The 25,735-nt window shown below is 44.5% G+C and overlaps 1 protein-coding gene across 2 annotated transcripts; it reads left to right on the top strand.

Moving 5' to 3' along the window:
- Positions 1 to 132: 132 nt before the first annotated feature.
- On the top strand, positions 133 to 25,515 carry LOC311109418 (E3 ubiquitin-protein ligase RNF19B-like). 2 transcript variants are annotated; one of them, XM_084152296.1, is made up of 10 exons: positions 133 to 420; positions 11,230 to 11,980; positions 12,059 to 12,524; positions 16,691 to 16,890; positions 17,260 to 17,404; positions 18,953 to 19,115; positions 20,074 to 20,329; positions 20,533 to 20,722; positions 21,015 to 21,149; positions 21,516 to 25,515. In XM_084152296.1, exons 2-10 carry the CDS (start codon positions 11,833 to 11,835, stop codon positions 21,943 to 21,945), a joined length of 2,133 nt encoding a protein of 710 aa, XP_084008422.1. In that variant the 5' UTR covers positions 133 to 420; positions 11,230 to 11,832; the 3' UTR covers positions 21,946 to 25,515. The 2 variants fall into 2 exon arrangements, with proteins under 2 accessions (XP_084008422.1, XP_084008421.1); XM_084152295.1 differs by having other exon boundaries at positions 11,230 to 12,524.
- The last annotated feature ends 220 nt before the right edge of the window (positions 25,516 to 25,735 follow it).

Raw genomic sequence — 25,735 nt, 5'->3', positions numbered from 1 at the left:
TATTGACATCAGTTTCGCTTTGTTTACCAGGTTATTTCCACACCCGGTAAATGCGTTTTGAGCTTCCAAAGGTGACGTCATTACGGACGGGTGGGGTTCCGTGTTCTCTGTTGGTAGCGTAACGGACTGGGTTTTTCCTCCATCAGAAAGCGAAGAAGCAAGCTGCGAAGATTATATTATTCTGTTGCGCTCCAAAGAGGGGACGGGGTCCCAGCTGTATTTTATATTCAAACTATACGCCAAGATATAGGCCATTGATATTTTAGGAATGGTGTGTCAGGTCCCGTATAGGAGGCTGAGATGAAATAGCCTAGACATGAAGATGATTTCAACACGCCCAAAGCAAGCGATCACTGCCATCACCGCTCACGGGTGAACACTCACAACGGGTACTAGAAAACGGTCTCATACCACCCCGAGGTAAGAAAAGTCAGCCGTATTGGGCCTTGACACAAATTGCAACATGTTAAGCATTTTCATCATGCGTCTTGTTAGGCTACATTAAGGTTAGTAACCTATCGCTAACGGAAGTGTTACAGTTTGTTACCTGGTCAGTTTATATGAACAGCCAAAGGTACACTACATGACCAAAAGTATGTGGACACCTGCTCATCTAACATCCAATTCCAAAATCATGGGCATTAATATGGAGTTGGTCCCCCCTTTACTGCTATAACAGCCTCCACTCTTCTGGGAAGGCTTTCCACTAGATGTTGGAACATTGCTGCAGGGATTTGCGGTTGAGGTCAGGGCTCTGTGCAGGCCAGTCAAGTTCTTCCACACCGATCTCGACAAACCATTTCTGTATGGATCTCGCTTTGTGCACGGGGGCATTGTCATGGTGAAACAGGAAAAGGCCTTTCCCCAGACTGTTGGCACAAAGTTGGAAGCACAGAATCGTCTAGAATGTCGTTGTATGCTGTAGTATTCAGATTTCCCTTCACTGGAACTAAGGGATTCGTCCGTCGGACTGCCAGATGCAGAAGTGTGATTCATCACTCCAGAGAACGCGTTTCCACTGCTCCAATGTCCAATGGCTTTACACCACTCCAGCCGACGCTTGGCATTGCACATGGTGATCTTAGGCTTGTGTGCGGCTGCTCGGCCATGGAAACCCATTTCATGAAGTGTTTCAACTGAAGTGGCCTACCATTTTACGGCTGAGCCGTTGTTGCTCCTAGACGTTTCCACTTAACAACACAGCACTTACAGTTGACCGGGACAACTCTAGCATGGCAGAAATGTGATGAACTGACTTGTTGGAAAGGTGGCATCCTATGACAGTGCAACGTTGAAAGTCACTGAGCTCTTCAGTAAGGTCATTCTACTGCCAATGTTTGTCTATGGAGATTGCATGGCAGTGTGCTCGATTTTATACACCTGTCAGCAATGGGTATGGTTGAAATAGCCGAATCCACTAATTTGAAGGAGGGTCCACATACCTTTTGTGTATATATAGTGTATAGGTCCCATATTATTGGGCATGTTCTGACTGTTCCTCATTTTTTAGTATAAAACAATTGCACAGTAATCTAACAGTGAGTCAAGGCTGATGATAGAGTACCACAGTACATAACTACTGTGTGTACGTCTGTGTTTATGTACATGCATGTTGGTACAGTAGCCTATATGAAGTGGTGAGCTACTGTTTAGCTCAGAGCATTCTTTGACATCTCTATTCCAAAATGCCTGTCATGTCGAATGCCCTCTCATTCTCAATTTCCTCCTCTCTCACCCCCTCTCTCTTTCACTCATTCGTTCCTTGTCCCACCGCTCCCCTGTTTGTCCCGAAAGAATGATTGAGGCCAGGATATTAATATAATTCCATTGAGAGAGGAAAGAAGTGACGACATGCAACCATGAAAGCATGGTATCCAGTTGCTTGCTCTAGTTACCGTCTGTCCTCAACAACTAATAGGAAAGTCAATACTCACTACCCCACAACTATATTACCTCTATGTATTAGAAATACTGACGTCATTAGTAGTCTCTGGTCCCATATAGTAGAACTATTCTCATAATCATAGTTTGTTAAGGCCGTAACTTTAACCACAAGCTTCAGGTTGTCACCCTAACAGTCAACCATACTAGGCCTATGTGACATACTGTATCTATCTCCTCTCCACTCACATGCACTGTCCTCATTGACATGTCTCAACTCCTTCTCCCTCATTCTCTTTCTCCCTCGAACTACCCGGCCCCTCCCTGTCTTTCATACCCACTGGTTGGTTGGTAGACACTGGTCTGTGTTGGTGGATTGGAGCTCAGGGGGCTATGGCTGCTGGGCTGGGACCTGGGCGTACTCTCTGCCACTGTGACGCCTCCAGGCTTCACATTAAACATTCAACAACTCAGCAGTTTGCCTCCTGAACGCTCCTGTAATTATAGAACCTCATAGCCTGACTCTCCCTTTTCACTCACTGAATCAGAGGGGCATTCATACGTGTGTATCTCTTATGCAAGACATAAGTGTGTGTGTTTTTGTTTGACGATGTGTCAATGTGTGTATGACTGGGTGTATACGTATGCGGGTGTGTGTCGTGTGCGTTCGAGTGCTTGGAATGGGGGTATTCCTGTTGCTTCATTTTGTTTGAAAAGGGATGCGAGACTGACTGACCACCTCAGACGAACTCATCTCTGCCAGCTTCAGTTCTGAGGTAAATTCAGAGGAAACGCAAAGTCTGGTTTCTCTAGGTGCTTCCACAGAATGGCCAACAACTGTCTCTGGCTCTCAACTTAAAACTCCCACATCTTCCATTACCTTATAAAACTGATAGTGTGGGAGGGCTCCAAATGGCCTCCAAACACTATGAATCAGTAGGTAACCAGATAATGGCGCTTTTAGCTGAACAGAAGGACAAGTTTCATTTTTAACCCAGTTATCACGTAGTCTCATCACATCACGACATGACTCAACTGGCCTGGTGTTTGGAGGCAGCCTTGGCCTGCCCAGCCCTTCTAGCACGCAAGCGAGACACGGCGATGGCCTTGTCACAGAGAGAGGAGGAACGAGAGGGAGAGAGAGGAGGAACGAGAGGGGGAGAGAGAGAAAGAACAAGCGGGAGAGAGAGAAAGAACGAGAAGGAACAAAAGGGAGAGAGCGAAGGAGAGGTTGAGAGAGAGGTGTAACTGTGTCATAGCCACAGGGGCAGTTCACTCTGTTACCTCCCTCTATATTAGCTCCTGCCAGAAGAGAAAGAAAGAAAAAGAGAAGGACACACTGAGGGGCATCTCACTGCCTCAAGCTGCGGCCACCACCTTCGTTATTGCGCCCTTCTGCTCTAATGGATTTAGTCTGTTAAACCAGTAAACCTGAGTTCACAGAGACCACCTGCTCTACCCAAAGACTCAGCCCAGAGACACAGGCCTCAGTCCTCAGTTACAGCTCAGGGCTTACAGAGGGTTTAGGAAGTATCACTACAAACCAGCTAATTAGCTTACCAGCCCGTCTGCCAACCCCTCTGTTTGTCATTCTTTGTAAACAACCACACAGTGACATGAGTCGGATTGTTTGTGTGGTGGTGAGCTTCAATTACTTAGGCCTTCTGGAGTATAGTACTCTATCAGTACCTTACTATGCACCCTTTGTGTTAGTTTGTCAACCATATCGCTGAATATCAACTATATCCCTGAATAATATGACATTTACACACACACACACAAAATATTTATTTCATAAAGCATAGTAATCAAAGTAGCCAAAGTGAAATATAGCACAAAAGTATAATAGGGACGTCCCCAGTCTTCCCTTTGACTTTGGTTGGAAGTCCCTGGGCAAAAATAGACGCATGCTTTTATTGTCTTCATTTTGCATAATGTATTTGCAGAGGCTTGTACAATGTAACCCCGAAACAGCTCTGCTAAAGCAGCAATTCAGCTCTGACTCAGCGGTGGCTTGTGTAACAACTATCAGGTCTTTCAGTGGCACACCTGTATTATACCTAATTGACTTACAGTAAGTGTGTGCATAGATGCAGTATGTAGGTTCAAAGGGCCCCTGGGAAGGATGGAGGATCCTAAAGTGCTTAGACTGTACGGTTTCAGTGTCTTCCGCAGACAGAATTGCTGAGACTAGGCCAAACAAACTGAAAGAACAAACTGGCCCCACTTAATGTCCAAGAAGAGTAATGTCTCTGTCAAGAGGATGAGAGGCTCTGCATACAGTTGACTCACAGGGCAGCAGCAAGCATAACAATATCTGACTTGTCTGAGAGGTTTTTCATGCAGAAGACAAGAAACTAGAGCTGCTTAGAGGCAAAATAAAATGTCATTAGTGTAATTGTACATCACAGCGAGAGATTGTGTGTGTGTGAGCGAGCAGCAGTCGAGTGGGAGGACAAGTGAGGGACAAAGAGTGTGCACAGAATCTAGACCACTGAGTCTTCAGCCTGTCCATGCCCACCTGCCATGCCTCCTCACTCATCCCTCTTTCTATTTCTGTCTCTCTGTCTCTCTCTCTCTCTCCCAAGTCATGTAGGGGCTACATTCATTTTATATCACACTAAAATTATCCTAAAAGGTCTAACCTCTGGATACTAGATGCTTAAACTATCAAAACCCTTCCAAATATATTGTTACTGTCACGCCCTGGCTCTAGGGACTCTTTTAAGTTGAGCCAGGGTGTGTAGAGTTTATGTTTTGTGCTCGTTGTGTCTAGTCTAGTTTTTGTATATCTATGTTGGCCAGAGTGGTTCTCAATCAGAGGCAACGAGTATCAGCTGTTGCTGGTTGTCTCTGATTGGGAACCATATTTAGTCAGGTGGTTTTCCCACAGTGTTTGTGGGATCTTGTTCTGTGTTGGTTTGTGTTTTGCACCTGTGGACGTCACGTATCGATTTGTTGTTTTGTTCGTGTATCATTTAATAAATAAGTATGTTCACCTTCCACGCTGCGCCTTGGTCCTCTATATCCGACGATCGTGACAGAAGATCCCACCAATACAGGACCAAGCAGCGTGCCCAGGCAGGAGAGGAGAAGCGGCACCAACCGGACAGGCGAGGGGCACCCCCAATAAATTTTTAGGGGGGGGCACATGGCAGGGACGACGGGGCCACTGGAGGCAGATAAGGGGCGAGTTGGTGGACGAGGAGAGAAGGCCACCGGGTTACGGGAGCCATTGGTGTATAGAGGGAAGGAAAATGTAGAGGCACGGCGAGAGGTACTGAAGTGTGTTGCCGAGAGGTACTGAAGTGTGTTGCCAGTCCGGTCCGGCCCGTTCCTGATCCCCGTGTAAGGCCAGTGGTGTGTGTTCCCAGTACGGTCCGGCCTGTTCCTGTCCATCGCGCCAAGCCTATGGTGCGCGTTGCCAGCCCGGCCCGGCCTGTTCCTGCCCCTCGCACCAAACCTGTGGTGCGCATCGCCAGCCCGGTCCGGCCTGTTCCTGCACCCCGCACCAAGCTAGTGGTGCGCGTCGCCAGCCCGGCCCGGCCTGTTCCTGCTCCCCGCACCAAGGCAATGGTGCTCGTCGCCAGCCTGGTCCGGCCTGTTCCTGCTCCCCGCACCAAACCTGTGGTGCGCATTGCCAGCCCGTGCCCGTTTCACCGGTGCCTGGTCAGGTACCGGTCAGCTGCTCCACACCGGAGCCTGAGCAATCCGCTCCACCGAAGTCCAGTCCAGCTCCAGCCAGTGGGGCTAGACCAGACCAGGGGCACTACGGGGGGGTTAGTAGAGGGTGGTGGTCAAGCCCGGAGCCGGAACCGCCTCCAAGGAGGAATACCCACCCAGCCCTCCCCTGTTCGGTGATGTTTAGGCGCGGTCGCAGTCCGCGCCTTTAGGGGGGGGTACTGTCACGCCCTGGCTCTAGGGACTCTTTTAAGTTGAGCCAGGGTGTGTAGAGTTTATGTTTTGTGCTCGTTGTGTCTAGTCTAGTTTTTGTATATCTATGTTGGCCAGAGTGGTTCTCAATCAGAGGCAACGAGTATCAGCTGTTGCTGGTTGTCTCTGATTGGGAACCATATTTAGTCAGGTGGTTTTCCCACAGTGTTTGTGGGATCTTGTTCCGTGTTGGTTTGTGTTTTGCACCTGTGGACGTCACGTATCGATTTGTTGTTTTGTTCGTGTATCATTTAATAAATAAGTATGTTCACCTTCCACGCTGCGCCTTGGTCCTCTATATCCGACGATCGTGACAGTTACTTGACAAGAATACATTCTTAATTCCAGAGACTACACATTTGTTCATGTAATGAAGGTTCTATAATGCCATATATACAGAACAGTATCTGAGTGCATGTATAGAGGCAGCTGTCATACCTACACTGAACAAAAATATAAACGCAACATGTGAAGTGTTGGTCCCATGTTTCATGAGCTGAAATAAAAGATCTCAGAAATGTTCCATACACACAAAAAGCTTATTTCTCTCAAGTTTTGTGGACAAATTTCTTCACATCCCTGTTAGTGAGCTTTTCTCCTTTGCCAAGATAAACCATCCACCTGACCGGTGTGCCATATCAAGAAGCTGATTAAACAGCATGATCATTACACAGGTGCACCTTGTGCTGGGGACAATAAAAGGCCACTCTAAAATGTGCAGTTTTGTCACACAACACAATGCCACAGATGTCGCAAGTTTTTTGAGAGAGCGAGTGTGCAATTGGCATGCTGCCTTGCAGGAATGTCCACCAGAGCTGCTGCCAGATAATTTAATGTTAATTTATCTACCATAAGCCGCCTCTAATGTCATTTTAGAGAATTTGGCACGTCCAACCGGCCTTACAACCGCAGACCACATGTATGGCGTTGTGTGGGCAAGCGTTTTGCTGACGTCAACGTTGTGAACAGAGTTCCCCATGGCGGCGGTGTGGTTATGGTATGGGCAGGCATAAGCTACGGACAACGAACACAATTGCATTTTATTGATGGCAATGTGAATGCACAGAGATACCGTGACGAGATCCTGAGGCATATTGTCGTGCCATTCATCTGCCACCATCACCTCACGTTTCAGCATGATAATGCACGGCCCCATGTCGTAAGGATCTGTACACAATTCCTAGAAGTGGAAAATGTCCCAGTTCTTCCATGGCCTGCATACTCACCAGACGTCACCCAGTGTGCATGTTTGGGATGCTCTGGATCGACGTGTACGACATCATGTTCCAGTTCCCGCCAATATCCAGCAACTTCGCACAGCCATTGAAGAGTAGTGGGACAATGTTCCACAGGCCACAAGCAACAGCCTGATCAACTCTATATGAAAGAGATGTCGCGCTGCATGAGGAAAATGGTGGTCACACCAGATACTGACTGGTTTTCTGATCCACACCCCTACTTATTTTTTAAGGTACTGTATCTGTGACCAACAGATGCATATCTGTATTCCTAGTCATGTGAAATGCATAGATTAGGGCCTAATTTCATATGAACTGTAACTAAGTAAAATCTTTTAAATTGTTGCATGTTGCGTTTTATATTTTTGTTCAGTATAGATCGAAGGAGAGTTTTTGAACCAGATGAGGAATTTCTTTATGCTTTTTAACATCTCATTTGTTACCAAAGGAAAAAAGGGCATTTTCATAAAGGCCTTTTCTCTTGACTTTCACAGAATCACGCATTTTCCTTTACCTCTGAAAAGGAATCTCATAGGAGACATATGAACAGAATTATTTTCTGACAGTCAGTCTAGGACACTTTTACACAGTTTCCAGGGACAATCTATTTTGCCACAAACACGCACGCACGCACACACACACACACACACACACACACACACTTGTGTGTATGGCGACTTACAGAGTCATGTAGACATAAAAAGGCACTCACGCAGGGCTATAGAAAGCTATCATCCACGCACACACACACACACACACACACACACACACACACACACACACACAGAACCTTACACCACGCACACAAATGGCAATTATGTTTCATCATTGGAGAGTAGGGGATAGTGCCATCCTGAGGGTACAGTCTTAGAAAAAAAGGTGCTATCTAGAACTTAAAAGGGTTATTCGGCTGTACCCATAGGATAACCCTTTGAAGAACCCTTTTAGATTCCAGGTAGAACCTTTTTTGGTTCCATATATAGGACCCTTTCCACAGAGGGTTCTGGGGCTCGGAATTGCCAGGAACCTCACGATACGATATTATCACTACTTAGGTGCCGATACGTTATGTATTGCGATTCTCACGATTCTATATGTATTACGATTCAGTACTGTTATTTTATTGCGATTCGATGTTCCAAACATATTGCTGCTGCAGAGGGACAGGAGAGAGCCATGAGAAAACGAGTTTTGATCAGTCATGGAAATAAAAGTGCTGAAAACGAATTGGCTCCCTATTTAAAAAGAAGATGGAGAACAAGCTATGAAGGAAAAATATTGGAATTTTGTTGCAGGTACAGCAAACTAGTGCAAAAATAATTTTGCGATATTGTCAGAATGGTACGATTTGATATATCGTCAGAAATAATATCCCGATATGTAACTATCTGTTTGTTCCCCCTATCACTAGAGGGTTCTACATGGAATCCAAAAGGGTTTGACATGAAATCCAAAAGGGTTCTACGTGGAACCAAAAGGGTTCTACGTGGAACCAAAAAAGGTACTCCCTGGAACCATAAAGGATTCTCCTATAGGGACAGCTGAAGACCCTTTTGGAACCCTTTGTTCTAAGAGTGTATGATGAGAGGGCTATTACCATCTCTGCTGACTACATGACAAAAGTCGAACATCTCATTCCAAAATCATGGGCATTAATATGGAGTTGGTCCCCCCTTTGCAGCTATAACAGCCTCCACTCATATGGGAAGGCTTTCCACTAGATGTTGGAACATTGCTGCGGGGACTTGCTTCCATTCAGCCACGAGCATTAGTGAGGTAGGGCACTGATGTTGGGCGATTAGGCCTGGCTCGCAGTCTGTGTTCGAATTCATCCAAAAGGTGTTTGATGGGATTGAGGTCAGTGCTCCTGGCATCAGCCAAAACCAGATTCATCCTTCGGACTGCCAGATGGTGAAGCGTGATTCATCACTCCAGAGAACGCGTTTCCGCTGCTCCAGAGTACAATGGTGGCGAGCTTTACACCACTCCAGCCGACGCTTAGCATTGTGCATGGTGATCTTAGGCCATGGAAACCCATTTCATGAAGCTCCCGACGTACAGTTATTGTGCTGACGTTGCTTCCAGAGGCAGTTTGGAACTCGGTAGTGAGTGTTGCAACCGAGGACAGACGATTTTTATGCGCTACGCGCTTCAGCACTCGGCAGTCCCGTTCTGTGAGCTTGTGTGGCCTACCACTTCGCGGCAGAGCCGTTGTTACTCCTAGACGTTTCCACTTCACAATAACAGCACTTACAGTTGACCGGGCAGTTCTAGCAGAGCAGAAATTTGACGAACTGACTAGTTGGAAAGGTGGCATCCTATGACAGTGCCACGTTGAAAGTCACTGAGCCCTTCAGTAAAGCCATTCTACTGCCAATGTTTGTCAATGGAGATTGCATGGCTGTGTGCTCGATTTTATACACCTGTCAGCAACGGGTGTGGCTGAAATAGCCGAATCCACTCATTTGAAGGGGTGTCCACATACTTTTGTATATATAGTGTATATAAATTGCCGTACTTTTTATACTCCGTAGCTATCCGTGATTCAACAGTGGCCCTTCACTTCACCCCGCCAGCCAAGCAGATCAGGGAGGGAAGAGGCACAATGGTTACTGCACTGCTGCTGGGATAACATAGAATGTTTCTTTCCACCTCAGCGCGCGTGTGTGTGTGCGTCTGTAACGTGGTGGAAATCTACTGCAGTTTCATCAATATAGTTCAATGTTCTTCTTTCAACACAACCTGTGGTGATAGCCTGTAGCCTTTGTCTAACGCTATCGCTGTGGGTCAACCTATATTAACTGTGGTTATTGGCTGTTATGAAGGGTTGTGCAAGGCAAGAGAGCAAACAAACAGACAACATCCAGTTCTTTCAGCCAAAATCTCTCTTATTGATTGGTGCTGCTATCTGTCAATCACTGACCCAATAGTATTTCAATCAATCATGGCTAGCTATATGCAGTATCTATGTCAGCCCAGCCCTTTCCCCTATAACCTTCTGTCAACAAGGGCTGAAGTCTGATGTTTTATGACTCAGTGCACATACTGGTTGATCCTCTGTCTGTGTCTGTCTCTCAGCCTCCTGCACTCAAAGGCTGATACTGTAATCATAATCAGATTTGCCTTGTCATAGACCTGTCATAGACCTGTAGTCCAGATGCCAGGCATACTTTAGGAGGAGGAAACCAGGCCAGGACACAGTTATGACGCTCTTATGACTCATTCTGTGCTTAGAAGGTGGGTGTATATAGGCTAGCTTAGAAAGAGTGGCACAGATTCTGAATATCAACCCTCATAACTCTCCCTCTCATTCTCTCTTGCCCTTTCCCTTAGCATAACATTGTTTTCTGCATACACACACACACTCACCTATAACACTGTATCAATACACACATACATAAAGCAGTGCTGTAATTACCAGTGTCTGCATTATATGTATGAGTAAATGAGGAGTATATATGTGTATGTGTGTGTGTGTGTGTGTGTGTGTGTGTGTCAGTGTGTACATAAGTGCCACATTCACTGAGTGGGTCGCTGTTTGCTCGGCTCCTAGTGAGCATCGTCATGGCAACAGCAGTAGAAGCGCAATGTGAAGTGGAGAGCAGCTCTCAACTGTGTGTGTGTGTGTGAGAGAGGGACAAAGGAGAAGAGCAGATGAGAGAGAAGGAATTAGAGGATAAATAATATAGAATGTAATTGGACTGATGAATACGTTCGCTTCCCCTTCAAGGAAGTGTTTGTGGTCCTCTGTAGCTGAATTGGTAGAGCATGGCGCTTGTAACGCCAGGGTAGTGGGTTCGATCCCCGGGACCACCCATACGTAAAAATTTATGCACACATGACTGTAAGTCGCTTTGGATAAAAGTGTCTGCTAAATGGCATATTATATTATATCATTAGTAAGTTCAAAAAAGTAGTATTTCGCTTTCCAAATGGCTGTATCTTATGAGTAAGTGTGAGTCAATGAGCATGTCTTTATCAGTGATTATGCCAGGTGTGTATGTGTGTGCATAGTGTATTTCATTTATTCTTCCTGACTATCTGCACCAAGAGTTAATTGTGAAATATTAACAGCGAGAGAGAGAGAATGAGGAAGGAAGGAGAGGTGTGTCATACTGAGCATGCTCCCTGTGCTCTCTGCGCTGTTAACTTCCTGTTCTCTTCTTCCTCCTCACAGACGGTCGATTGAGAGCGTGAGAGAGACACACAGAAGAGAAGAGGAGAAGAAAAAGAGAGATAAAAGGACTACAGAAGACATTCTGACCGGAGCAACCACCAAGAAGGATTTAAGACATTTTGAAAAACCTCCAAGAAGTTGTTGTATACATCCTATAACGTTCCTCTAAAAAAAAATGTCTCCTCGTTTGAATTGAGAAACATTTACTGAGAAGTGACAGTGACGTTTCCGGTTGTAGTCATTCTCCTCTTTGTGGTTTACAGTAACAGTTTATTGTAATTTTGGACTCACATGTCCGTTTGGACGAAAGCACACCTGTTACTTTTCTCACATTTCTTGATTTGGAGCTGAGTGTGAGGTGTGAAAGCCAGAGGGAGGGAAGGGGAATTTGGCTATTTGTTTCTTTTTCTTTCTCTTTCGTCTTCTCGCTTATTGTTCCATTTGTGGGTTCAAGAGGAAGGGAAAAAGGGTTTCCAACTGGGTATCAGTGACATTCCGTTCTGGTTTCACCCGAGGACAAGTACCCCTGTGTGTGAGAAAAGCTATAAGACTATAATAAGAGCGGAAAAGGAAAGAAGCAACCGTGTGTCACTTTCTGGGAAAATGGGATCAGAAAAGGACTCGGAATCCCCCCACTCCTCGGTGAGCGGCATTCCCAACCCCAAATGCCGGGCATCGGGAAAACGGCAAGGACGCATCTCCTTCCACAGCCTCTTCCACAGCAAACGGGGTTCCCGGAGCGCCAAAGCAGGTGCGGCTACCCCTTTATCTCAGCTCCACAACCAACACCATCAACAACAGCAACTCACCCCTGTTGTTCCCCCCGTAGGCCCTTCCACCCCCACACCTAACCCAGCCCCTACCACCACCGCGACGGACGTTCCCCAGGGCCCAGCCACCGCTCACACCTCCACCCCAGCAGAGCACCTCTCTTCCAGCCGGACCTCCCTGGGTCCGCCCCAGTCCTCCAGCTCCACCACCTCCAGCGCCTCTCCTCCAGCAGACTTCCTGGAGTGCCCCCTGTGCCTGGTGCACCAGCCCCCCGAACAGCTCCCCGAGTTGCTGGGATGCAGCCACCGCTCCTGCCTGTGCTGCCTGCGCCAGTACCTGCGCATCGAGATCACAGAGAGCCGCGTCCACCTCCGCTGCCCCGAGTGCTCGGAGCGACTGGCACCTCATCAGGTGGCGGACATCTTGGGCGACGCAGCGCTGCTGGAGAAGTATGAGGAGTTCCTTCTGCGACGCTGCCTGGCCTCCGACCCGGACTGCCGCTGGTGTCCTGCGCCCGACTGCGGGTAAGAATCAACTCTCATTGTTGCCTGGCCTTAACCTTAATCTTAAACTGAGTGTAAACCTGAACCTTAACCCTAACTCTATAGAGTCATCACTGTCTAGCCATGCTAGAAGGGGCGGAAGTACCTTAAAGCGCTTTCTGACCACAAATAGGATTTCAACCCCTAACCCTGAACTTAACCCTTACCTTTACCAAACCTCTACCATTAGCCCTAACCATAACCTTTTTTTTAGCAGATTCATGCTTTCAAAGCAGTGTTCTGTCAATTATATCATAAGTCAGAGGCTGATTGTCGTAAACTGGAATGACCTACAGTGTTATAACAAGCTTTATTGGTTCTGGCAGAGGTGACAAAAGTGAGGATGAGAGGAAAGGTTTATAGCCTACAATTCTCTAAGTAGGTTAGAATTTTTGACTATTTTGTGGTTACAAGGGGAATGACAATGCTCGGAGGCTGATCGTTTTAATGTGATATGGGGAAATGTCTAATGAACTGGTATGAGCATGTTTGTGTGTGTGTGCCACACGCAAGGGTGTGTGTCTGTGTGTGTGTGTGTGTGTGTGTGTGTGACACATGCATTCATGTGTCTGTGGGAGGGAAAGCACAGATGATGGTGTTCTATTCAAAGGAAACTTATCTGTTTGGTAATGTGAATCCTGTCAGACAGAGGGGAAGAACCAAGACAGTGGGCTGGACTATAGATGACCTACATTCTAAAGAGACCTGAGTGACTCACTGCACTACCACTTCCTCCCTACAGTCCTACCATGGAATGGTCTAGTGCGGTTTGGGTCAACTAGAGTGGAGGTTTCCAAAGCAGTACATTGTGTGTGTGTGTGTGTGTGTGCGCACGCGCGTATATGTCTCATCATTGACCCACTTGAAGAGTGCAGATTCCATACACATGTATGTCATAATGGTACTAACTACATTGTCATAGATAAGGAATATGTGGCCATGGTCATAGTAAAGTGGCCTGGATTGTCTCTTTGCAATGGAGTCTCTGGGATATATTTGTCTCAATCGCTCTCTCCTTTCTTTTCTTTCTTTCTTTCTTTCTTTCTTTCTTTCTTTCTTTCTTTCTTTCTTTCTTTCTTTCTTTCTTTCTTTCTTTCTTTCTTTCTTTCTTTCTTTCTTTCTTTCTTTCTTTCTTTCTTTCTTTCTTTCTTTCTTTCTTTCTTTCTTTCTTTCTTTCTTTCTTTCTTTCTTTCTTTCTTTCTTTCTTTCTTTCTTTCTTTCTTTCTTTCTTTCTTTCTTTCTTTCTTAAATATATTTTTATTTGTTTAACACTTTTTTGGTTACAACATGATTCCAGATGTGTTATTTCATAGATTTGATGTCTTCACTATTATTCTACAAAGTAAAAAATAGTAAAAATAAAGAAAAACCCTTGAATGAGTAGGTGTGTCCAAACCTTTGACTGGTAGTGTATACAAACAAAGACACAAACAAACACACACACACACACTCAATCTATTATTTTTGTGAACGTCTCCTTTAACTCTTGAACTTCATTGTCCTTTCGTCTCATCGGTCAGTTCCCTCTCCATTCCCCAATCAGACCTCACTCTGCCTGATTGACAGTGGGAGACAACCAATCAGAGCAGCGATAGGTCCACCGGTCGCTCCGCAGGCTGTCAGTTGCTATGGTGACTAGTGATATGGCATAGAGGTTGCCAGGGGTAACAGAGAGGTTGGGATTTCTATAATTAAAGGGATCATTACACACTCACTGGACTGAGTGTGTGTGTACAGAGTCACAGACAGGGAATGTGTGTTTCTGAGGGTTCTGTCTATCTCACTTTTGTATCTGTATTACATTTGTACTGTAATGATAGCCTGGTGGAAAACAAAGCAATTTCACACCATTTAAAGCAATGAAATCTTGGACACTAGATGTGGCTGTCAGAGTGCATTTGCTCCGAACGTGCAGCTTGTCAGCATTGTGCTCCTCAGATTGCCTCCGGTCAAAGCCATGATGTCAGTCATTATCGTGCTCCACCGCAGCAGAACCGACCAATCAAATGCAGCGTTAACATGGAATGTTCCTACGGGGAAAGGCTGCCTTGTCAACTTGTGTCTCTGCTCTGTTGCAACAAGTCCCTGAGCTTAGGCTTGAAGACATGTTGCCAGTTTGAATAAACAAACAAAGTCATTGGGAAAGAAAGCAGCTCAAACTGGATTTAATGGGCTGCTAGGAACTGTGTGAAAGGGGAAAAACCATAGCAGTGTAAACATTTACCCCTAGTTTGAGGTTTTGAAAGAGACAGAGGAGGGTTTCAACAGTTTCAGTATTTGACATCTGGTTTGTCAATGCTGGAGGACTTTAAGAGAGTGGTGGTCAATAAGATTGAGTGCTCAGCTTGAATACCAGTAGACCTACATTCAAAGCAATAGTTGTGCGACGGGTCGTATGTCATTTTTAGCATTGTTTTCTGATGAGAAAGAGTAACTTTCAAATAAAATTCAGTTTTGCGCAGTCTGTCTTTGAACACTGTCACTCACTAATAGTGTTATAGTAGATTAAATACCATTTCATCTTTACATACAGTACTTAATGATCTTGTTACATCCTAGAAAAGATAACAACCCTGCCTTCCCTCTCATAGTGATGAGGCAGCCTGCTTACTGTATTGAGCACAGGAGGTTGGTAGCACCTTAATTGGGGAGGACGGGCTCATGGTAATGGCTGGAGCGGAATAGGTGGAATGGTATCAAATACATCAAACACATGGTTTCCATGTGTTTGATGCCATTCCATTTGCGCTGTTCCAGCCATTATTATGAGCCGTCCTCCCCTCAGCAGCCTCCACTGGTATTGAGACGTTTGTGTATGGTATCGTAGATCAGCCTCGTCTCATAGACTAGATGTAACATAGTAAACGTAAATCCGGGACACTCAAATTAGTATGATATGTTACGTTTGGTGTAGTTACATAAGACCGATGGTTACTTAAGGTAAAAACGAATATATGACAAATAAAACTCTAAACTGGATGGTGTTCAGAGATAGAGGGGAGGGGTTGAGTGGAGCTGAAGGGTGGGACTAAAAACAACAAGATTACTAATGTAAAATATACTGTGTCCGTAAAATGTACATAGGTTCAGAAGTTTTATGAAACAGCACAGTTAAAAATATATGGCAAATAGAAATCAAAACTGAATGGTGTTCAGAGATAGAGGGGATGGATTGAGGGTAACTGAAGGATGGGATTAAAAATAAACAAAAGATAACTATTGTAAAATACACTGTGGCCGTACAATTTATATAGTATGTATAAGCAGGAAGTAGAAGCCTAAGTGTTGTTGTCCATTAGTTTACTCCAATTAGGGGAGGTGTGATAGGGTTAGGGGAAAATAATAAAGGAAAATATATTTAGGCCAAAAATATATGGGGGATTGGAAATTATGCAGATAATTACATTGATGGAAGCCGCAATCTGCAATATTAAAGTCGATCTACCCCCCCCCCCCCCCCCCCCCCCCCCACCCTAACCTTAACCCTTTAACCTAACGCCTAAACTTAACCCTAACCCCTAGCCTAGATAATGTTAGCCAGCTAGCTAACGTTAGCCACCTAGCTAGAATTCTTAACAAATCATATGTTTTGCAAATTCGTAACATGCTTTGCAAATTCATAACATGTATAATAAGAATCGAAATTCGTAACATATCATACGAAATGGGTGATGGACATCTAGAAATTAATACATACCATACGAAACGAACATATCATACTAAATTGAGTGTCTTGGATTTACATACAGAATAACACTAAATGCTCTGAGATCAGGTTATACAATGATGATAATATGCTATGAAGTTTAGCTCTTGGTCGTTTCCCCTCATGCCCTTTGTTGAGGTTACTCCAGACAGCCTGAAATCACCTTTTGCCTATTTCTCCTTCCTCTCTTTTTCCTTAACTCTTTCACGGCTCAGTAAATGTAGCCATTTGTCCAGCTACAGTGTATTTACATTTTACCTTAACCACTTGATAGTGACTCCCAATTTCCTCCAAGGCTGTTGTGTTCCCTCCCATTGTCTCCCTCTCTCTCTTTCAGTGCACTGATGTAGTTTTCACTTTGCCATTGATTTCACATTAGCCGAATTGTGCCCAATAAAGGTTTTCTGAAAATCGAACATCTCCCTCTTTCTCCCTCTGCCAGGTTTGCAGTGATCGCTTCGGGCTGTGCCAGCTGCCCCAGGCTGGTGTGTCGTAGAGAGGGCTGCTTGGCTGAGTTCTGTTACCACTGCAAGCAGGCGTGGCACCCCAACCAGACCTGTGACTCGGCCCGCCAGCAAAGGTCACTCTTCCTGCACACGCATAGCAACCACTCACCCAGCTACATGCAGGAGCACGGGCCCGGTAAGTGCTTTGATGACTCTTCATAATGTTATTGTTATGTCTCTATATTAGTCACCCTCTTCTCATAAAGCAATTTTTAGACCTCCTCTCAGGTTCCAAAGGACAGAACAATAAGTCTGTATAAATTAGCCCTTACCACAACCTCTTATGTCTCAGCCTGTCTCTTATACTAGCTGTTGGCAGTCAATGTCTCCAAACCAATCCTCCTCTGTCTCTGGTAAAAGTAGAAGTCCCTTTTAGGCACAGGTCTAGAATCAGCTTACCCTCCCCATATCCTAACGGGAAACCATAAAATTGACCTCAGATCAACGTCGTCCTGAATCCTACTCCCACTAATCAACCTACCCACTCTCTCTCTCTTATCTCTAGCTGATGATATCAAGCCCTGCCCACGATGTGGTGCCTACATAATCAAGATGAATGACGGCAGCTGTAACCACATGACCTGTGCAGTGTGTGGCTGTGAGTTTTGCTGGCTCTGCATGAAGGAGATCTCTGACCTGCACTACCTCAGGTAACTCTCAAGACTATGGCAGTTCACGTCAACATAGATGTATGTAATGTAGTAGTAGACTACTTTCCATGTGCCAAAAATTGGTATAGGCCTACCCACCCTTAGCGGAGTTGCCAACAACCGGATGCATCCGGTTTTCAGGGATACAGCTAATTCAACCTAGCTTCTTTTTCCGTTGAAAACCGGATGTGGGAACTCTTTCAATTATGCCTGCTACATTAGGTTTAGGCCTACATGACATCCACCCAATTTTTAAGCATGATTGTCATTACTGGGGCTAGACTGGTGCTTCTTTTTATTCTTCCAGAAATTATTTTAAAGAAGAAATACCTACACATTTTATGGAATTAGTTAAGATCAAAGCAAATACTGACACAAAACATAACTGAATTAAACGTTTTATTGTTTTGATAAGAAGGCTACACCAAATATACTGAAAAATATATAAATGCAGTTCATATAAGGAAATCAGTCAATTTAAATACAAAAATTAGGCCCTAATCTATGGATTTCACATGACTGGGTAGGGGCCTATGCCCTGGGGAGCCAGGCCCAGCGAATTAGTTTTTCCCCACAAAAGGGCTTTTTTACAGACCGAAATACTCTTCAGTTTCATTAGCTGTTCGGGTGGCTGGTCTCAGACGATCCCACAGGTGAATAAGCCGAATGTGGAGGTCCTGTGCTGGCGTGGTTACACCTGGTTTGCGGTTGGTTCTCTAAAACGACGTTGGAGGCGGCTTATGGTAGAGAAATTAACATATAATTATCTGGCAACAGCTCTGGTGGACATTCCTGTAGTCAGCATGCCAATTGCACACTCCCTCAACTTGAGACATCTGTGGCATTGTGTTGTGTGACAAAACTGCACATTTTAGAGTGGCCTTTTATTGTCCCCAACAGAAGGTGCACCTGTGTAATGATCATGCTGTTTAATCAGCTTCTTGATATGCCACACCTGTCAGGTGGATGAATTATCTTGGCAAAGGAGAAATGTTCACTAACAGGGATTTAAACAAATTTGTGCACAAAATTTGAGAGAATTCTGGGATTTTTTTATTTCAGCTCTTGAAACAAGGGACCAACAATTTACATGTTGCGTTTATATTTTTGTTCAGTATATATTCATACAGTAAAATGAATGAACATTTCCACAGATTCTGTCTAACACATCTTACATCATATGAGCATGCTGTAATAGTGGATAACAGGCAGTGATGCATGTCTCAATGCTGTGTGACATTTAGCAGCGGCCTCTGAATTCATAATGATACAGCCTTACCTCACCTCCACTCCTCTGTTGCTGTGGTGCATCCTGAACTTGGACCCAGAACTAATCAGTCTTCTGTCTACCCCCCCACCCTTGCTCTTCACCTATTTCTCCCCCTTGCTTTCTATATATTTTTCTCTTCATTCCTCCTTTTTCTCTCTTTCACAATCTCTCTCTCGCTCTCTCTGTATTTTCTACCCATTTCATTCTTTCCCTTTTTTCCTTTTTTCTCTCTCCCTCAATATCCCTCCCTCCATCTATCTCTCTCTTCTTTCTCTCAGTCCATCAGGGTGTACGTTCTGGGGAAAGAAGCCATGGACTCGTAAGAAGAAGATCCTGTGGCAGCTGGGCACTCTGATCGGAGCCCCAGTGGGCATCACCCTCATCGCTGGTATCGCTGTGCCTGCCATGGTCATTGGCCTCCCCGTCTATGTGGGGCGCAAGGTGGGCAACCCCTTACTGAACCCCCCCCCCCCCCCCCCCTCACATTTAGGCCTACACTCAGTCATTTAGCAGATTATCTTATTTAGAGTGGTTTACTGTCAGTGCATAGACATTAAAATGAGTTTAGAAAAGCAATCCATTGTAGAAATTAAATGCGACAGTGCTGTTCTTAGAAATTGAGTTAGTTTCAATATGATGTTTACTTTCATGGTGGTACTTTCATTTCCTGCGTATATTCCAGTAATTGAGAAATACAATTCCTGAAATAGATAAGCTTTCAAACCATAGGAAACTCTTCTTTAGTTTTGGTATGATGCTACAACTGTTCTTCGGAAACAACATAATTGTGAAGAAATGGTGTGTCATAATAGAATTGCAGAATTACCTAATTTGAAGGATATCTCTTTGGCGCACCCTTGTGGAAATACAGTATAACTGCGAGTTTGAATTTAAGCCCATTTGAATGCTGTACTATATAGCCCTCCAACACACACTTTATTGTTCCAGGCCCCTAAGCCTTCCCAGCTGTAGAAATACCTTTCAGAGTATTACCAGTTGTACTCAGCCAACTCCCTACCACCCACTCACAACCAGAGGTTTAAGGCTGTAATAGGCCTAGGTAAAGTAGCTCTGATGGTGGTACTAATATACTAATATAAGTGTGAAAAAAGGAAGAAATCCCCTTACACGACATATGACCTACTTCTCCCAAGTGCTCTATAATATTAATTTTATCTGAATCACAGTACAGACGTTTCAGCTGCAACAGCCCTTTTTTGCTAGCCTGGTCCCAGATCGGTTTGTGCTGTTTTGCAAACACCTATGGGTGTTGTACAAAACAGCACAAACAGATCTGGGACCAGGCTACATTGTTTGACCGTTGTGAAAGTTCAGGATGTGTATCTACAGTATAACTTCACTTCACCTTCACTAATATCTATCTTTTGTTTTGTGATAGATTCACGCCCATTATGATGGGATGAAGACCAATCGCCACAGGAGGAACCTGGCCATCACAGGGGGAGTGGCCCTGTCAATCATCACAGCTCCTGTGATCGCAGCTGTCAGTGTGGGTATTGGTGTGCCCATCATGTTGGCGTATGTCTATGGAGTTGTGCCCATATCTCTGTGCCGCGGAGGAGGCTGTGGCGTCAGCAGAGGAAAGGGGCGTGGCATGCGGATCGACTTTGACGAGGACGACGGCCCAATCACAGGTGAGCATGACTTCAAGAGCTATCATTTTTGCCTTAATAGACTTAATACTGTAAAATGACTCTTACCTACATGTATGTCTCTCTTTTATGTTACAAACGTCATTAAACTGCAAATGAATTGAGACAAGAAATATTGAATGGAATTGAATTGATAAATATCTCATCATGCATCAAATAAAAATATAAAATAATTGTCCCCCCAGTGGCTGATGCGTGGCGGGCCCTCAAGTCCCCCAGCCTGGGTGAGAGCAGCCTGGAGGGGGCAGCCAGTGGCATCAGCACCACCTCCCCCAGCGATGGCCTCTCTGTGGCCCCCGGGGTCCTGGGGGACACCCCCCACTTCAACACTTTGGCCGGGGGCGCCCTTGGAGCCAGGACTGGCAAATACAACAGGTATGGCGGGGGCCCAGCAGGGAAGAGAACCAGTTCTGTACGTCTTATGGAGGGGAATGTTGTGTATTGGAAGCAGAGAGACAGTATAAACAGGGGCCAAGTAAGCCTTAAACGAACTAACTACAGTTGTTGTTGTCCCTTTGAAAGTTATGTATCTTGGTTGTATGAGGACTGCTCTTATAACCGCTGCTGTAAATGTTTTTGCTGAGTAAATATAATGTGGCATATGTTAAACACTGTAATAACTGTTGTTGGTATAACCATGTAATAATCATGTTTTGTGTTGTTCCAGGTTGGAGCTCCAGGGAGGGGAGCTGGGGAAGGACGGTGCCCAGAGAGAGACAGGTAGTCTGGGAGCAGGTAGTGACTGTGCCAGCACCCGGGGCATGGCAGGCTCCATTATCTCCTCCTACACACTCCCTGACAGGTGAGTGTCACAATCTCCCCCTCTCTTACACACACACACATGATTTTGAGAAAATCTGCTCCTCCTCCTTAATTTTCCATCTAGTCTCAAACAGTTTCTGTCGGTCTCATGTTGTTGTTGTCTCTGATGCAACTCCTTGATTTCCTCGAATCTCTCTTGAATCTGACTTGTCTTTAGTCTGTGTGGTATGCAGGCAGCACTTAGTGGTTCAGAAATATTTATTTTAGCCATTGATTTAGTTCCCGACAGATGTTTTAAAATCCGCTTTGAGTTAAACTTATAATGGTAGGCAAGGTGACATTGGATACAGCAGATGATATGGTGACTAGTGAATCTAAACGTCTTTGTTCTCCTTTGTTCTCCTAGGGACTGTAATAACCTGGAGATCCAGGTGGACATCGAGACTAAACCCAGCCACCTCTGCCTGACCAGTGAGGAAGACCTAAACATGCCCCCTGCTGCTATGGCAGCATGCCCCGGCTCAGGGGGGGAGGAGCCTCAGGACTGCAGCTCCAGAAGGGGCGGGGCTCTGTTTGGCTCAGCTCTAGGCCTGTCGCCAGGGGCGTCGCTCAGGGAGGGGCTTCGCGATGTCACTCTGGCCCAGCCCGAGAGCATCCGCAGCGACCTGGAGATGTCCGACACCCAATCAGATGACATCGCCGAGCTGACGTCAGACGACTGTGACTCGCCTCATCCCAAGAGCTGCCGGCCCCCTCAACCCCAGGACACCTGCAGACCCCTTGTCACCTCTGACAGCCTGCACTGTCCCCCGGATAACGTCATCCTCCATGTTTAAGAGTCCGACTGACTTTGAGTGCTCTCAGAGATTGCACAAACCCAAAATGTTTTTGTTTTAGCTTTTCTCCATTGATTGATTTAGCTTTTCAGTAATTTTTTTGCTTCTTTATTTTTATTTTTTACAACAAGTCTTACCTGCAGACAACACCTATCTACATGTCTGTCTGTCATTCTATCAACATGTCGTTCTCCTTGCAGAGAATTGGCAGGGTTCTACCTCTCTGAGATTTAATACAACGATTTTAGTTTACTTGGTGCAAAAATGCCTTGGCTACTTAAGCAAATTGCCATACAAATTTGCCACAAGAAATACTGCTAAAAAATAGGAAACAAGGTGAAATGTCACCAAGCACACCAATGAGTGAAGGATTGTGGGGAATGGGGTTTGTACTATGGAAGGGGATATTTTTAGGGATGTGTGAGTGTGGCATTTGTACTGGACTTTGTTGGCTTGATTTCCTATTTTTTTCTATTTATAATTGAATGATCTTGAATGGTCTTGAATTTGCTGTGTGCATGAGTCTGCATGAACTGCGTTTTGTATGGGTGTATAGGCCTACAAGCAGAGTACGTACCTAATACACTGGTGGAGTTTACAGTAGTTTGTACAGACACATGACTTTTAGAGGCGATCTGCACTTGAATCTCACCTGCACAGAGAAGAAGAAGAAATTAGGGGTTAACGAGAGTCGATGTCGTGGAAGATAGACAAATACTTAACCAGCAGACCGTTCCACTTGAATGACTGAATGCCTGCCTTACAGACAGTGATGACGCACTCACTGACGAACACACTGGCTTTCTGACATGCTAGCTGTCTAACCCACTCGAATAGTTGTGTGTGTGTGTGTGTGTGTGTGTGTTTGAGAGAGAGAGTGTGAGTGAATGTGTATGAGAGATTGAAAGTGTGTGCTACTCAATCACAAAGACTATAAAGACAAAGACACAATATACATTTTCAGTAGAAAGCAATAGTAGAATGGAAGGACTTCTTGTGATTGTATTTGTTTGTCCCACTATCGAGTGAATTTATGAATGAGCACTTGTGCACTTTATTTAAATATTCATATTTTTTTGCTATTCATTGGCAAGTTTTCGTCCATTGCATAAAATCATACTTGTACAATCATAGCCAAATGTTGATTATCAGAAACCTTTTTACAGTGTAACAACATTTTGCAGACTCATTGTTATTTCTTCTAGAATAATTCCTAGAGCTTATTTTAGCTGTTTACCAACCATGTGCTTCAATTTCAGTTCTTAAAGATATCCCCATTTATTATAGACATCATGAGAGATCTCTATATGGGAACATTGTTTCATTTCAAATAACCTTTATTGGGTTGAATCATACGATTGGCCAGCGCTTAGTATGGTCTGTTGATGTAATTCAGTTTTGGCTTATTTCTGCCTATGAGAAACCACATGAATGTACCACGGATTGAAACAGAACTTCCTAAATATGAAAGGAGGATTTACCCTTAATAACACACATAGATGTGGACAGTGGCGATTTTAGCATGTACATCTTGGTGGGGCAAACTCAGAAAAAAATGTTTTAGATGCATGCCAGCAAAGCTACTACACAACACTAAACAATAGATTTGTTGCACTATAATGGTGACAAACGGTGCCCACAAACTGTTAGGGCCTACATAAAGCTGTCCCAACAGCAGAGCTTTCTTTTCAGCACCATGGAGTGAATCCTTACCACTGCTACACCTGGCTATCAGCAGAGCCTTGTCTGGCAGCAAAACAGCATTCAGCCTCATTTACTGCCTTTTAAAAAACATAGCTGATATGGCTGACTTGCTTAAACAAATGTGGTTTCTACTGACAATTGAGATGTACAAACTATGGCATAAGGGGACGACGAGCAGATCAGAGGCAATCTGTAATTGCGAGTAAGACAATGAGCGAGCTAGGACGGACGTAGTCAATATAACTATTTGTTCAGCACTTTTGAAATGTACAGCGACAGAATTCAGAACATGGGCCGTTCTTACAGTATTCTCCCTGTACGCCAAGTTAGATCCATAGGATAAATAAAGGGGGCATATAAGCAGACAATGAAAGCTCTTACAATATTTGATGATTACATTTCTCTAAAACAGGCTATAGGCTACATGTGCACAACCAAGTCCGAACAGTAGGCTAAGTTATGAGGTGGAAAGGGACCAAATTATTAGGGTGAGGCACATGGGCTACTAACCACTTACTACACAACATATCTCCCTGGCATATTACATAATTTATGCAGGAGCATACAATTCCTTTTTTGACTCGCCTTTTTGTGCTGTGCTCACTTGAACAGGAAGGTGGCATGGCGGTCCTTGTGGGCAAATTTTGTCATCACACTTTGTCATCAAAGTCTGGCATTCTCTGGATTTATGGGAAGTCGGAGAGAAAACATCAGTGATCTTCAGGTCGGAGCTCTAGAAAGAATTCCGAGTTGGATGACCGTTCAAAGCGTATTCTCCCAGTCGGAGTTCCCAGTTGTCTTGAACTCACTGAAGTCTGAGATTTCCGAGTTTCCAGTGGTTTTGAACGCGGCAGAAGTCATGCTGGATTGACAGGATGAATGTTTATCCTTTTAAGCTTGGAAAAGAGACCCTTAAACCCAGATTTGGACCACACACCCACTCCACTGAATAGCAGGCTAGTGATTGCTTTGCAACGCTTGCAGTTAGCCACTGATTCCTTCCAAACCACTCATTGTTGAATTTGCGATTTCCAAACTTGTTGTGTAATGTTCATGTCCAATGGCCGATGAGCACCGATATGTTTTATCTATAATTTCTCTTTATATGACAAGGATTGAAAAGGATTTGCCAGTAGATCGTTGACGTGATTCATGATGATGACTGCTTGTCTAGCTTGTTAGCTAAGATTTTGAAAGTATGATGTTGACATGATCAGTCCAATCAAAGCTACGGTAGATATAATGTGATTTGATGTCCTTGAGCCTTCTTGGATGGGCACTTCTTATGTAACTCTATGGCCGCACCCGAGGGGCTTGAATTTTCGAGCTCTACCCGTAGATTTTGCGGTGAGGTAGTGTCCCCATGAGTGACAGAACACTGAGCCAATCACGGTGCAACTAGAGAACATTACCAACCCCTACGCTCTGTATTTTCCGCTGGCTGCACCTCCACCACAGAAAGCACTGAGCTAGGCTGCAACCTCTGCATTTTGGAGCTACCTTACTCAAGAAAACAAAAAAGAGACCATGTTTGTATGGGGCTTTATTAACTCAAAGATTTTTATTTTATTTTTTACATTGTTTGCAAACTGATATGTTACACGTATTAATGCCAAAATAACATGCAAAACAGGCAACAGGTGGGGCTCAAAACAGGTGGGGCTCAGCCCTGAATGACGGGTCGCCACTGGATGTGGATAAAATAGTTATAAATATATACTGTAAATAGCAATATAAAAGTATTATATATAAATGTGTATCTCCTGGCACTGTTTTGTAAGCCCCTGTAGGCGGCCGAACACACAGGACTGTGAAAGACATTGTGGACATATTTTGGGAAAATAAACACATTTTCTGTTGCACCAATATTGTCTTACTGTGGTTATTCGTGGGGAAAAGGGTATGAAGCACACACACACATAGCGAGAAAATATTTTATCTTAGATTTTAATTACGAATCAAAGTCTTTATGCATAACATACTTGGTCATAGTCAGTGTTGGGGAGTAGTGAACTACATTTACTGTAGTTCAACTAGTAATTTAATAGGTTAAAATACACATTTTGTTAACGTCTGACTCCAGAGT

This window comes from Coregonus lavaretus (genome assembly GCF_964263955.1).
Source record: "Coregonus lavaretus genome assembly, chromosome: 3".
NCBI lineage: Eukaryota > Metazoa > Chordata > Actinopteri > Salmoniformes > Salmonidae > Coregonus > Coregonus lavaretus.
Note: the sequence above shows the minus strand (reverse complement) of the source record. Positions and strands in the feature narration are given on the sequence as shown.

Excerpts from the sequence above, each read along its gene's own strand:
- LOC311109418 (XM_084152295.1), top strand. The coding sequence starts at position 11,833 with ATGGGATCAGAAAAGGACTCGGAATCCCCCCACTCCTCGGTGAGCGGC. Across the intron at positions 16,891-17,259 it reads CATGCAGGAGCACGGGCCCG|CTGATGATATCAAGCCCTGC; the intron begins GTAAGTGCTTTG and ends TCTTATCTCTAG. Across the intron at positions 20,330-20,532 it reads GGACGACGGCCCAATCACAG|TGGCTGATGCGTGGCGGGCC; the intron begins GTGAGCATGACT and ends TTGTCCCCCCAG.